The 15,064-nt window shown below is 39.1% G+C and overlaps 3 protein-coding genes across 3 annotated transcripts; 1 reads left to right on the top strand and 2 right to left on the bottom strand.

The window, feature by feature from the left end:
• Positions 1-321: 321 nt before the first annotated feature.
• Positions 322-5,563, bottom strand: LOC124301801 (28S rRNA (cytosine-C(5))-methyltransferase). The gene is made up of 7 exons (XM_046757231.1): positions 5,299-5,563; positions 4,813-5,210; positions 3,644-3,911; positions 2,120-2,376; positions 1,937-2,052; positions 1,673-1,845; positions 322-1,562 (listed from the first exon to the last, which is right to left on the bottom strand). Exons 2-7 carry the CDS (start codon positions 4,936-4,938, stop codon positions 541-543), a joined length of 1,962 nt encoding a protein of 653 aa, XP_046613187.1. The 5' UTR covers positions 4,939-5,210; positions 5,299-5,563; the 3' UTR covers positions 322-540.
• Positions 5,564-5,697: 134 nt separating this feature from the next.
• Positions 5,698-14,458, top strand: LOC124301799 (phosphatidylinositol 4,5-bisphosphate 3-kinase catalytic subunit delta isoform). The gene is made up of 11 exons (XM_046757228.1): positions 5,698-6,262; positions 6,345-6,573; positions 7,063-7,292; positions 10,350-10,784; positions 10,877-11,307; positions 11,425-11,706; positions 11,776-12,054; positions 12,150-12,410; positions 12,496-12,810; positions 13,185-13,650; positions 13,955-14,458. The coding sequence occupies exons 1-11, from the start codon at positions 6,119-6,121 to the stop codon at positions 14,084-14,086; spliced, it is 3,204 nt and encodes a 1,067-aa protein (XP_046613184.1). The 5' UTR covers positions 5,698-6,118; the 3' UTR covers positions 14,087-14,458.
• On the bottom strand, positions 7,321-10,022 carry LOC124301802 (protein Spindly-like). Its single transcript, XM_046757232.1, has 6 exons — positions 9,525-10,022; positions 9,046-9,361; positions 8,715-8,835; positions 8,308-8,620; positions 8,069-8,225; positions 7,321-7,973 (listed from the first exon to the last, which is right to left on the bottom strand). Exons 1-6 carry the CDS (start codon positions 9,794-9,796, stop codon positions 7,374-7,376), a joined length of 1,779 nt encoding a protein of 592 aa, XP_046613188.1. The 5' UTR covers positions 9,797-10,022; the 3' UTR covers positions 7,321-7,373.
• Positions 14,459-15,064: the final 606 nt, after the last annotated feature.

Raw genomic sequence — 15,064 nt, forward strand, 5'->3', positions numbered from 1 at the left:
AGTCGAGAAGCCGCGACGATTTGTCGTACAATTTTACACGCAGTTCCATGTGGAAGCTGTTCGATATTAGCGAGATGTACGCGCCGCCAAGGTAATTTTACAACTGTTATACTGCGATGCTTTAGATATTGTGATAGACGAACTCTGGAGATCTTTCTAGCGAACAAAATGAATCCGATAATAGCAGAGTAGGATCAAAACCACCCGTTTTAATCCGAGTTTAAGGATTTTGAACGTTCTAATTGTGAAACCTTTTCTCAAAGTGCCAAAAACCTTGGCTCGGTTTGTTCGATTTGCTCAAAATCATTTCTACTGTGTCCTATTACATGGTGTTTAATTCTTGTTCATCTTCATTTGCGCAAAAACTGTGACCAGAGATTTTCTTGTTATTGTTTTTTTTTGTTTTATTTGTTTTTATGAGTTTCTCAATTTTTTTTCCATTCCATTGCCAAAATGTTTTTACCGAGGAAGATATAGTAAGGAAATTGCAGGCTGTGTCATTGTTAGAGAAATATTTAGGTACAGTATTTCTGCAACAATTCAAACTTTTCTCTTTTTACGTTTTTTGCGAGACGCTGAGTCTGCGCTCTCGGCAGTTTTGTCAACTTGATCGTTGGATACCTTGTGTTTCGATTGATTTTCCGCATCGTCTTCAGTTTCTACACGATCGCGTTGTTTCTTTGATTTTTTTGCCTTCTTTTTAACGCTTTCTTCATCTCCTCGAAGTGCATCCGAGTCAATTTCTTTGTCTTCCGTTCGCGATTTCTTACATTTCTTTTTCTTCGTTGACACCTCGTCGCAATTTTCTACAATTGTTTCCACGCTACCGCTGTGTTTGTGTTTGCGTTTTGATATCTTTTCTTCAGTTTTGTTAACTTTGTCGCAATCATTCTGAGAATTTTCTTCTGCGCCTGCGTTCTTTGCTACGTCAAAGTCTTTTGCTCGCTTTTTTTTCTTCTTTCGTACCACGTCTGTTCCTCCTTGAATAACTGTTCCGTAATCGACAGTGATTTCTTCACTTCCCAGCGTAACAGTTGCGCCACCGTTTTCATTACTCGACGCATGTTCATTGGAGTGCTTCTGCTTCTTTTTCTTATCTTTCTTGTTAGATTGAATTTCACTTGACTCCACACCGTTTTGTCCTTTGATTGTATCAGCTCCAAGTTTATTCTTTTTGCGTTTAATATCTGGTAACGGAGCGTCGAAGTTCCTCTCAAAAACAGCCACGAAGAAACCGTTACTCAAGTCAGTCTCGGGTCTAGCATACAAGCAATTATCCTTACAATTATAATCTGTCGAACTGTAATTCAGCCAGTTCTCATTCATAAGTGTTTTCGCTGATACTAGTTTGTACGCATCGCCAACCTGGGATATAACGTCGTCGATGACCTGTTCATTCTCTTCGGGATAGAGAGAACAAGTTGAATAAACAATCCGCTTTGCCTTGGGAAAATTTAGGAGAGCATGACGAAGTATTATCACCTGAAACGACTGTAGATTCTTTAATCTTCCGGGTGCGCATTTTTCGGTATTGGAGTCGACGTCCAGCCTGTCGAGCATTCCTAGAAAAATGAACAAGGGTAACGTTTCATTCAAGCTGTTGCGTGTCGTTGGAAAATTAACAAATTTCTGATTGTAATCGGTTCAATAACAAGTTCAAAACGCAAGTTACCTGAACCAGAACAGCTTGGATCTACCAAAATATATTCAACATCGTGGCATTGTCGGGCGTCCAGCGTCATTACATCGGCATTGATGGTTTCTACGCAATGAGAGTTTGTCGATGCGACTATTTCACAGAGCGTCTGATACCTTCGTTTGTCGATTTCCACCGCGTAGATCTTTCTGGAATTAGAGGATCCTGTAGTTAGAGAGAAGCAACTTGCTCGAAAACTTTGGTGAAACAAATTTGAAGCATTATCTAGCTGGCATGTACCCTTTATTATTGAGCATCGCAGCTAAATGCGTTGTCTTCATTCCTGGCGCAGCGCACATGTCAAGTACAGTAGATCCTGGCCGAGCATCGAGTAGATAGGCTGGCAAGCAGCTTGCCTGTAAAGATGAAAATAATCTATACTCGGTTACAGAGTAAACTTTGCAATTGTCAAAATTTTCTCACCTTGTCCTGTAAGATTATTGACCCGCTAATGTAGCCGGCGTGGTTGTAGAATTGCGTTTTTGCCGGAAATATCAACAATTCCGGGACGTGTATGTCTTGGATGAATGCCGCACCGCTCAGCTTTGACACAGACTCGATAAACTCGACATAATCTTTGCTCCTGTGCAATTGACGCCATCCTTCTTCTTTGAAAGACTCGAGCGCCTCCTCCACGGATATCGACAATGTATTGACTCTGACATATCTTGGCTTTTCAACTGAAAATCAAAATTCAGTACTCAATGCTCCGATTAACTGGTATGCATTCGTATTGAGCAATCGTTTCCTTTTCATTCTCAAAATTATCAGCGACTGACACAAATTGCATTGGAATGTGAGATTCGGGTGAATGGTAGATTTTTTGCCTCTTGTAATCGTTTCAATTTTATTCATCGATTTCTCGACAATGAACAATGTGCGGGAGGAAAATTTTGGGCACAATCATGTTCACAGAAATCTGAATGATTAATCATCTTCCATAAAGAGTCTTACAGTTCAAACGTGATTGTGCCCGGATAGAAGATTGTTGAAATGAAATTCACGGGTTATTCTCACTTATATTAGACACTGTTTATTTTGACAAAAATACAGTTGGACCTGAATATATTCTGTACATCGGCTAGAATTCATTGCTCTAAATTTAAAAATGTAAAGAGGTATGTGAATAGATCAGATACTATTTATAGCAGTGGGTCAATGGGTTTAGAATTATAAAGGATAATCCGGATTGGGAAAACAATTATCGTTGAGATAGGAAAAACAATAAAAAAAAAAAAAAAAAAACCCTAAGAATGCTAAGAATAGGAAAATAAGAAAGATATTGTGTAATAATATCATCAGTATTACAAAATCCTTCAGTCTTCTTTCAAATTGAGGTCGGATTTGGACATAGGTCGATTGTCGACTTCGCTTCGACTATCAGAAATGGTTTCTCCCGTCGCAGGCTCAGGTTCGAAAAGTGCCCGATATGCGTAACTGGCTATGATTAAATTAACTGTAACTACAGCGGCTAAAGCAGATATGCAATTGGTAGTGAATTTGTCGGTGTGAAATTCGGTGTTCAGGATATGCCGAGATCCAAAAAATGCGGCAAACGGCAAAGTGAACATGGCGGTGCTGTAGAGGAACAACAATCCCAGGACTCTGAGTTGACGCACATTCTCTCTCCTCTCTTCGTACATATTATCGCCGACGTCCGATGACTTTTGCACAACTTCAAAGCTATTAGAGTTTTGCCTATTATAATCATTAACGAAGCAGGACCAGAACTGCTTTATCTTAGAATGTCTTCTCGATTGTATTCTGTTGTTACGGATGATTAGAACCATGAAACCGGCAGTGCTGCACGTTGGATTTTAAACCGTTTCGTTACCGGGAAAAGGTGCTAAGTCTCTGTCTCTTCACGCAGCCACTCTCAATGCGGCAAATGTTCTGCAAAAACAACATGCAACCGGTTAACAATTAGAGATTGAAAATTCTGTTTACCTTTTAGCTTATTCTCAGGGTTTACAAATGACTCTGTATTCTTTAGCTCATCCTTCAATGATTTCTCATAGGCAAGAACCGTTAACACTGGCTTGCATTCTGAGCTCAAGTGCTTTTTTCCCCACAATAATTCAGTGATCAAAACTCTGGCTAGCCATGGGTCAAGTCGGGGCTCGTTTACCAGTATCTTTGTTCGACGAATAAGCTGATCCAGTTGAGAAGCGTGCTGGAGACTCGTGAGCGCGAGAGCATACAACGCCTTAATATTCTGTGTGTCATACCAATATCCCATTTAGACCGCATGATCAGGATGTTAGCAAAGATAAGAAATGAGGAAAAAGCGTTGTAATTGCGTTGGTCGAGCATGAATAAATAAATAAAATGCTTTTCTTTGAGGAAAAATTATTCTTGCATCTGGTTTCAGCGATTCGTTACCAAGGTTTGTGAAAAAAAATAAAATTACTTCCGTAGTATTTATCAGACGTACGGTCTGGTCAGAAGTGTTTCTTGACCACAAGGAAAAAGTCGGATCAAAAATTCATATGTATCATAAACCGACGTGAAATAAACTTCATCCGATTAAAGAAATTTCGTTTAATGTATGCAAAATTAAGTGAGACAAATAATTTTACTGGAAAAATCATGGTTACTGATGTTTTAAAACAATCACTCGGTCCTCTGATTTCTCTGATGCAAAGAATGCATAATTGTTAAAATACTGGTATTTAATGAGTAAAAATTGTTCAGCTTTTAATCTCTGAGAAAGGAAAATCTGTACAAAAAAATCATTGTAGCAATAAGAAAAGAAACCGACAATAAGCGCAATCCATATAAATTGATAAAATATGACTTCTCTGAAGTTGTCAACTGGAATTTCAGTATTGAAATAATTTTTTCTTTATTTTTACTGTTTTTTTTTTTTTTTTTAATTTATCACCCACTTGTTAATGTAATTTTTCTTATCGTACGCCCATTCTTTTAAAAATGGGCATTAATTGGTAGAAATTCTGACAAACTGTTAATGTTCGTTAACGTAGTTATCGTCGGGCGCGACAAAGAAAGGAAGGAGAGATAGAACGAAAAAAAAAAGAAGAGCGGACAAAACAAATGCATGTATTCGTTCATATTTGAAAAACACGAGGCGACCCCAGCAGTAATTAAGTACTTACGGGATGCTGTTTGAGATAAACTAACTGTTTGAGGCTGGCACCGTCCTCCCTAACAGTTTGTACAATTTTAGCAACGGTTTTGTAAAGCCTCGGTACTTTTATCGAGTGTTCGAATACGCCCGACATGTTATCGCATTTTCCAGGATCAATCGCCGCTGGTAGGTGTTCAGGCAGGGTGTAACGCGGATAGATTAACGGTGATCACGCCGCTGCTGCTGCTGTTGCGGAATGTTGGTTAGGATATCACATGACGTTGCAACGGGGCGTCGCGGCTCGGAAAACACATTCGGCGTTGTTCGTTTGTTACTTGTTACCAGCGTGAACTGCGCCGGTTACTCGTACACCTAGCAGCCGATGTTACCAACAACACAGGAGTGAAAAGACTCGTCTGAAGTTGCCTAAGGTGGGGATGAAAAGACATGCGTTTACGTGAATGTGTGCAACATGTATTCCACGGAGTAGTATGAATACATGTTGTATACCCACACGCGTGCCTGCTACTCCGTGATATATTGATGCAGTCATGGATAATAATTTGTCACGCAACTTTTCATCCGCGACGTTACATTCCGATGTTTTATTTTCGAATAGATTGACGAGACGATGACGCGATAGATTAAAGTTCACAAGGATAATAGATTGGATCGCTCGAGGCTCTCTCGGGGCGAGTCGATAACTGCGAGAAATAAGCCTGAAACCGTGGAGAAAATGTTGAACATGCAGCATGGCTCTGCGTCAGTCACGAACATGGAACGAACAACCCAGACGCAACTGGTAAAGTGGTAACCGTGTGAAGTTACCCCCGTATAGTCCGTCAGTCGAGAGAGTAGGCGCAAGAGTCTCGAGCGAGAGAGTGAGATACAGAGAGAGAGAGAGAGAGAGAGAGCAAAATGAATAATGGCCGATAGTGTTGTTATTGCGTGCAGTGATAGTTATTTGCATTTCTGGTCCGTTGTTGTCTCGAGCGATTTCTTTTTGCCGTCGGGATCCCTCAGCTCCGAAATCTCCGACCGATCCTCAGACAGGGTGTCGAGACACGAAGGGGGGATCGAAGGCCGTCGAGAATTATTTATTATCCCGGTGTTACCGAGAACCGTGGAAAGGAAAAATGTAGCAGTGACACTAGCCGCTTGTTGTTCGTCGTCGGTCGTCCTGCTTTCACGATACTACAATGGAAAGGATGGAACTGTGTCACGGCCCTAACGTGTCGGCTCTAAATCGCGAGATGTGATTAAGACCCCCCAGAGACCTCGAATACCTTATTATCCTCGGTTTCAGGCCCCGACCTCGCACCCACGGAAACACCATGGTTCAGGTACCCAGCGTTTACACCTACAACTACTGGTTCAAGCCACCTACCGAGGTTGTCGAGCTCACGTGCTTGATGCCAAATGGGGTCGTCATACCCCTCGAGACGAATCGGAATGCCACCCTCGCGGAGATCAAGGAGGTTTGTAAACCCCGGTTGTTCGGGCTCGTCGATTTACTTTCTTACATTCGTCTTCTTGTTCTTTCAATATTTATTTATCCAGGATCTCTGGGACGAGGCGAGCAAGTACCCGCTACATGGAACACTGCGCGATGCCAATTCCTATGTATTCTCGTGCATCAATTCTATGGCCGAGGCTGAGGAATTGCGCGATGAAAACAGACGACTCTGTGATATCAAACCTTTCTGCGCGGTATTTAAGGTTATCGAACGCGAGGGAGAGAAAGGGGACAAAATATTGGATAATCAAATAAGTCACCTCATCGGCAAAGGTAAATACTAATTCAATCATCTGTGGATATAAATGTCGCTACTTAAACTCACATTTTACATCCTACGTTTCTCATTGTTTTCATCTAATGGTATTAATTGAATCATTGACAAGTCTACATGCCAGAGTTCAGATCGAATTACATTTTGCACAATTTTCGTTTCAATTTTTCCAATCGGAGAGACAAGACTTTTCTTTCTGTACTTTGCATGAGTTTGCGTAAATAAATACGTGACGAAACTCCGTACGAAGATTCAATGAACTGTACTGATTAAACATCTGTCATGCAGGATAAATTAATTGAAACAATTTAGAAGCAAAACGGCTCTTAACTACATAAACAATATCTGTTTTTCTATTCTTGGTCAAGTACCAAGGAAAGATGGTAAACGTTTTAGTAGGAAAAGGGAATAATTATCATGAGATACGAGATCAGCGTCTGAGTTGGAAATTTTTAAATTGCTCCTAACTTGTGATTTTTTCATTCAAGGGCTGCACGAATTTGTCGCGCTAAAAAATTCAGAGGTGAATGACTTTCGATGGAAAATGAGACTCCTGGGAGACGAAATAGTTCAAAGTAGACAGAAGAAATCTTGGGAGGAAAAAGTCTGCTATCAATTTCCTCCGCGATTAGCACCTCTGCATATTATACCTAAGAATATTGAATCTCGACTCAAGGATGGTAATATTGTGCTGGTCACTAAGTTTGAGAACACAGAGGTAAGGGTTTATAATTACATGATATTTATTTTATTTGAATAATAGTGTATAAAAATCATTCTATCAAAATTAGGTAAGAAATCATTTTTTTGGTTGAGTACTGATAAAAACAACTGGACATTTCTTCTCGACTTTTTGCCTGATTAGTTTAGGCTTTTGCACATCGACTGTATCGGATGTAAATCTCAAACTCTTTGTCGTCTTCTCTTGATTCTTGGGACACGTAGTTTTCTTTAACGGTTTGACAAGTCCTGATTTTAGAGTTACGTCAATCGCGTTTGAAGTATCGGCGGTGTTCTCTTTATTCGACTCTTGTGAACCAATGCTTTTTTTTGGAGACAGTGATACCCGACAGGTTTCAATACTTTTTCTTGAACGAATTGCTTCCTTGGATTCCCCGAGTGTATTAAACTCTTGCAATATTTCCAAATCATTATTGAGCCCGCTCACAGAAGCTGTTGAACTTTTCCATTCATCCGTCGAAAGTCTCGGAACTTGGAGTAGTTTTTCCAAAGTATCATCGACGTGACACGCCTCGCCTAAATTAGACGCGATATTTTCCATTGATTCTCCATCTAGATGCTCAATTCCTCCACAGATATTAGCATCCCCAAAATCTTTTAAGTTCAGTCTCAAACAGTCCTCACATTTGATTTGATTTTGCGCAGTCAATGCCTGTGCCTGTGAAAAATTCAATCGCTGTTAATTTCGAGCTATAATCATATGCTCCTGAAGTTTTATAAAATAAATAAATAAATAAATAAATGAATGATCACCTGAAACGACATGGCTTTGCGTCTCCACTGTATGAGCTGCTTTGAAAGATGGCATTTAATTTCTTCTTGTATAATCTTCTGCGTTGAACTTTCATCCAGGTGACTTTGCAGTTCTTCAATCTCTTTCTTCTTTGTTGCCAGCAGAGATTGTAGGTAGCTATAAAGAAATATTCAAATACATTAGGCAAACAATAATTGCAGTATTTAGTATCACAGATAAAATGCGAATGGTCGTTCACCTGAAATTATTGTTAGCTGGCTCTTTGTTGCCGTCTGTAACTTTCAATTTTTTTGCTTCATCTTTCAACTTATTCTCCAACTCCAAAATACGCGCTTTGTACGTTTCTATCAAACTAGCGTTATGATTTATCATCTCTGCATCGTCATCTTTCCATCTTTTAAGTAACGTCGCTCTCTCAGCTTTGAGTGCACTAATTTCATTCTCCTTTGCTCTGTAAGTTTCTTTCATTTCCATGTATTTTTCCTTCATTGATGTCAAGTCTTTTATCAATTCTCTCCGATTATCTTCTACTTCGGCAAACAGCGAATTCCCTATGAAAAGAAATCAGATGTAAACAAACGAAAGAGTTATATCAAGAGTTGAGAAATCTGCACAAATCTTAGTACAGAAGATAAAAAAAAATACCCTTGACAGAATCACTCGCGGGAACAGCTTTCAATGACTCCAACTCAGACCGACATATAACAAGTTCATCCTTGGTAGTTTCCAAAATCTCATTCAGTGATTTTATATCTGCTTTTTTCAACTGTAGAAAAAAATCGGGATTGCATTACAGGGTGAAAATGTTGATAGTACAAGATTCAATGCAAAACAGGCAGTAGAATCAAATCGATATTAGAGACCCGTCACGTTGAAAAAAAAATTTAGCGCAATGTCTGAAATATTTTAATCATACTAAATCATGTTATGATAATTTGACTAAAAGTATGAAATACTTTTTTTTAACCGCAGGTACCTCCAATATTTCCGCAACTTCATTGTAGTCTTTTTTAAGGTTCACGATAGTTTCCTCAAGCTGCTGTTGTATAAATAACAACTCTTCCTGAACTTTTTCTTTCTTATCTAATTCCTCGTTGAGACTAGCGATCGTTTGCTTCGTTGTTAGTAATTCCTCACCTTTGTCTAAACTTTCGGATCGTGCAGTAACGAAGAGTAGTTTTTCCTTAGCGGCAATTCTTTCTTTCAACTCTTGATTCTTTTTTTTTTCACCAGCCAGGCTTGCCTCAAGCTCTGAGAGTTGTTCTTGGTAATCCTTTTTCTCGTTAGCAAATCTGGAATAATCATTGAGCGTTTTGAGCAACAACAACAAAAAAAAAAGAACAAAAAGGAAAATAAAAATAGAACGGTAAACATTATTCAATTCTTCTTGCATATGTGCTTTCTTTCTTTCCTATTGACAAACGAGAATCAGGTCTTAAATTCATATGTTCTTACTTTTCTAAAAGTTGATTTGTCTTCATTTCCGCATCCAACTTGTGCCGGGTGAGATTTTCCTCCAATAATTCGTTGCTTTCGAAAAGATCTTTTTGCATGGCGAGAGCGGCTCCCAACTTTTGTCGCATCTCGTGCATCTCCTGCTGGTACTTTTCGTTGTATTCTGTTTCCGCGTTTAACAGCTTATTCAATTCGCTCATCTCGTATTTTAATTCTTCGTTAGTTTTTTTCTGATTCGTTTTTAACGAGCTATCATCCCCGCCGTCGAGCATTTTTTTAGGTTAGGTGTATCGCTTGATTTACGAATTTCAAACTTATAATAAAATAAAGCTACGGAATGAAAAATTAACGAGTGTAGAGAGACAATTTTTCAACTCATAATTTCAACCTGCGTTTCTTCAACTTTCGCCGAAACCTCGGTTGTTAGAAATTTTATATTACACTGAAGCCCCAACTGACACTGGATTGAATTTCAAATCGAGGTTTGTTTACCAGCCTGCAAGCTGCTAGCCTCGCCTTTCGTCTTCACTTACCTCTCTGATTCAGTCGATAAAGAAGTTCACTTGGGTTCAATTCTCAAATTGGATTAAACCTATTTGTTTTCCATTTAATTTATTAACTCGAGGGCTTACAGTTTTACTTTTAGCAAGCAATTGATGGACAAAAACAATTGAAAAGTGGATTTTTATGAAAGTGATCCTTTAGTTATTCAAAGCAGAGCATAGTGTAGCCTTAACACACTTTCTGTAAAATTGACGTTGACCTGAAGATGTATGAAGAAAAGAAATTAAATAAATTTTTTTACATTACCATGTTTTATTTCAGACTACATTCACGTTTCAAATACCGCACAACATCACACCGCACCAACTACTGACGCAAATATTGAATAAAAAGGCTAACATTTTAAATTCGCGGGGCGAAAGGCCTGGGGATTTTATACTCAAAGTTTGCGGTCAGGAAGAGTACCTGATCGGAGATCATCCGCTTATACAATTCTTCTATATTCAGGATTGTCTGGCTCGAGATATAACGCCGACTCTAGTTACATTGAGCGTTATTAATCTGTCCATCAATCACTATAGTATTTGTGAATTGCCAGAAATTGATAGTCTTAAACGTACCAGGCCGTCTTTTTCCACGCTCACATTGCGCAAAAAAGGCAAGCATATATCTGCCTGGAAACTGGAGGATCAGTTTACGTTCAACGTAAATGGCATATCTCGCCTGAATTGCGACTCTGTACACAATACTGTAGAGGTAATTTCCGTATTCGTTGACTAATATGCACAGTTTGTTTTTTTTTTCTCTACAACTAATGAGCGATATCGACATTTCATAATTTTCCACAGATCGGCGTACAAGCGGGTCTTTTTCACGGCGGTAAATCCCTCTGTGAAAGTCAGAAAACCGGTGAAAATATTGTGAGAAACGAGGGAAGCTGTGAATGGGAAGAAACTCTGAAATTCGACATCAAAGTCAGAGACATACCTAGGATGTCGAGACTTTGTTTTGTTCTTTACGAGATAAGCAAGACTGCGCGAGGGCTGAAGAGCCGGAGGCTCGTCAAGGACTCTAAACAAGAATATTATATAAATCCATTGTGTTGGGCGAACACGACGATATACGACTTTAAATCTCAGCTCAAAACCGGCGCTATGACGCTCTACACGTGGACGTACGCCGAAGACATGCAGAATGAAGATCTGCTTCACCCCCTCGGAACCGTTGTTTCCAATCCGCATATAGATCACGCCGCGGCACTTATGCTCACCTTTCCGAAGCAAGTTTTTGACAATTAAAATTTTCATTCAATCACGGAACTTCGTCGAAGTGATAATATACTTTGCTTAATTCTATTTTTGATAAATATGCTCATCACATTTCGGTTTTTTTTCAGTTACGGTAATGAAAATTCAGTGCTTTATCCAACCCTGGAGAAAATTGTGGAATATGCTAACAGCTTGCGGGAAACTGAAGACGAAGAGGAACTTTATCAGGATTTAGATAGCAACAAGTTTCAGCAATTGGAACAGTTGAGAACGCTTGCCGATAGCGATCCGATGCATGAACTGCACGAGCAGGAGAGAAAAACAATGTGGGCGCTGCGGTATCACTGCCTAATGAAAATACCTACACTATTAACAGAGCTGTTACATTGCGTCGAGTGGAATGATCACAGGTATGCTTGAAGAGAGTTTTTGCTCAATTAGTAATGAAAACTAATGAAAATACGATTGCACAATTCCAGGGAGGTGGCAGAGGTGACGGCGCTGGTTCAGCAGTGGCCTAAGCTGCCCGTGGAGAAAGCTTTAGAGTTACTGGACTATGCGTACGCCGATCAGACTGTACGGAGCTTCGCTGTACGGTGCCTGATGGATGTTAGCGACGAAGATTTGAGCCTGTATTTATTACAACTTGTCCAAGCTCTGAAGCACGAAAATTATCTATCGTGTGAACTAACAGAATTTTTGCTCAGAAGAGCGCTAAATAATCAGCGCATAGGACACTACCTGTTCTGGCATTTGAGGTGAGTTTTCTTGAAAGCGAATTTGCGAAATATCGATAAAACTTATCTGAATTTTGCTGATAAATATCGAGTTCACGCATGATTCGCTTTTACAGATCCGAAATGCAGGTGGGTTCGGTGTCCGTGCGTTTTGGGTTAATCTTGGAAGCTTACTGTAGAGGAAGTCAGGAACATATGCGTGCCCTTACCAAGCAAATGGAATGTTTAGACAAATTGAGAACGACCTCAGACCTCGTGAGGCAGAGAAAAGACCGCAAAGCCGCGCTGCAAGAATTTCTCCAAGAGCCTCACTGCCGAGAAGCGGTTTCTAATATACTAAATCCCCTCGATCCAAGTTACAGATGGAAATATGTAAAGTGAGTAATCACTCCTGTGTCGTTAAGGTTAAACCTATACAACAGACGAAGATTTGAAATTAATTCGATATCCTACTCGTGACAGAATGGAGAAATGCAGGGTAATGGACAGTAAGATGCGACCCCTTTGGTTGGTCTTTGAAAACGCAGATCCGTACGGAGACGATATATACTTGATACTAAAACACGGTGACGATCTTAGACAAGATATGTTGACGCTTCAAATGCTGCGAATAATGGATAAGCTCTGGAAGAACGAGGGTTTAGACCTGCGCATGAGTCCCTACGGCTGCATATCTACGGAGCACAGAGTCGGAATGATCGAAGTTGTTCTTAACGCTGAAACTATAGCCAATATCCAAAAAGAGAAAGGAATGTTTTCGGCGACATCGGCTTTCAGGTATACCCTCATGTTTTATGCCGTTTTCATATCGATTCACCTAATTTCCGGCCACTCACCTTATCCGCAAAGCAGAATATCCAGTCGATTGTACATAAAACGGTATTCCTGTTTAAGTCTGATAACAGGGAGTGCTTTTTCTAGTAGGAAAAAAAAGGTGATACAGCAATGCAAATAATGGTAGAAGGGTACCTTTAATTTCATGATGTGAAAACGTGAGTGTCGCATGAGTAATACAGTCCCTAGGGAATTTTCCAATGTCATAGTATAGGTCCTCTTTGATTGAAAGTTGATGTTGCATTGAAAGTATCTATATTGCCTGCTGTGATGGTACGCGGTTAATTGATTTGCGTATGTTATTGACAATGATGCAGGAGAGGTTCGCTGCTCGCTTGGCTAAAGGATCACAACCAAACCGAAGCTGCGTTGAATAAAGCCGTTGAAGAGTTTACGCTGAGTTGTGCGGGATATTGTGTCGCTACATATGTGTTAGGTATAGCTGACCGTCATTCGGACAACATTATGGTGAAAAAGACGGGGCAGTTATTTCACATTGATTTCGGTCACATATTGGGTCACTTTAAAGAAAAATTTGGCTTCAGAAGGGAGAGGGTCCCTTTTGTATTGACGCATGACTTTGTACACGTTATAAACAAAGGTCAGCAAAAGAAAGGTCAGGCGGTGGTGGAATTTCAACGATTTCAAAGATACTGCGAGCAAGCTTTCCTCGTTTTAAGGAGACACGGTGGACTTATTTTATCACTCTTTGCTATGATGATCTCTACCGGTCTTCCTGAGCTCTCGTCGGAAAAGGATCTTAATTATCTGAGAGACACCCTAGTACGTATAAAAAATTCCCAATATGTACACATATATATATATATATATATATATATATGAATAACCTTGAAATAATATTCAGTAAAAAATATAGCGAAAAAGCATATTTTATGAATAGTTTGAAACTTCCCGCTTAAACAGGGAGACTAGGGAAATGATATGAAAATCTGTAAAAATTAAGGAGTATTATTTTCGACTCCATACAAGGGCCACCCTAAGTTATATATACACGTAGATATACCTTGTGGTAGGTTTTCAATGCTTTCAATGTATAGCGATTGTAAATCTCATTTTATTATTCCAGGTTTTAGAAATGTCAGAGAACGAAGCACAGATGCATTTTCGTAGTAAATTTGACGAGGCGTTGTGCAATTCTTGGAAAACTTCGTTGAACTGGGCTTCCCACAATATGGCCAAGAACAACAAAACGGCATGAATCTTTTCTCATTTCGTTATACTAGGTAAGACTGTCTCATTTTCGTTTCGTTTTTTTTTTTTTTTTTTCTTCTTCTTTCCCCTTCCTAATTTTTAAGCTATTACGTAGAAATGCAATGAAATATTACGGACAATATTTTATTCACAAGAAGATCTCATACACTCAGATTTACATATAAAACAAAGAGAAGAAAAAGCAAAAAAAAAAAGTAAATAAATAAAACGGCGTTACTAGATCTATGTACTAAGGGAAAATGAGAAACGTTAACGACGGTAGTTTTATTCCGTCAACGTTTAGATTTTAAGAATTATATTCACTCACTTGTCAAATCGTAAGATTGATAAGTGATAAGGAAAAAATGAAACAAGCAAACAAACCAACAAGAAATCTTGTATATTTATCTTATACATACGTGTATCACATCGTACATTGTAACATAATCATTATTCTAAGTTCCTGAGGGGAAACTCAGTATCTCCGAGTTGTTGCAAAAAATAGTCTATTTCTCGCAACGTCGTTTCATATTTAAATGTAAATAATTCACAAACCTTAAATAATCCTAATTATGTATATTATTTATGCGCTGCGCAAACCGTGTATCTTTACGCTAAAAAAGAAACAAACCAACAAACAGACAATTGGAAAAAAAAGAAACACGAAATCTTATCTCTCAAACATGTCGTTATTTTTATACCGTATTTTGCGATTGTGCAAAGTTTGTTTTCTTTCATCGTGAAATTTGTCTTGTGAAAAAAGGCTAATTTGCCTAGACATGCGAATACTAGATGCGCTTTTGGATAAAGGGTATAGAAAAGGAAATTGAACGACACTTGACAAATGTGCGCAACGCCAATCGGGTAGACACAATGAATTTGAGACGAACGTTGATTATCCCGTACTATCGCCCACACGTGTTCAGTTTCTCATCTGAGAAATGACTAAAATGTTTGCGATTGACTTAATTTTTGCTTATCGAAA

The sequence above is a fragment of the Neodiprion virginianus genome, chromosome 4 (assembly GCF_021901495.1).
Source record: "Neodiprion virginianus isolate iyNeoVirg1 chromosome 4, iyNeoVirg1.1, whole genome shotgun sequence".
Taxonomy (NCBI): Eukaryota; Metazoa; Arthropoda; class Insecta; order Hymenoptera; family Diprionidae; genus Neodiprion; species Neodiprion virginianus.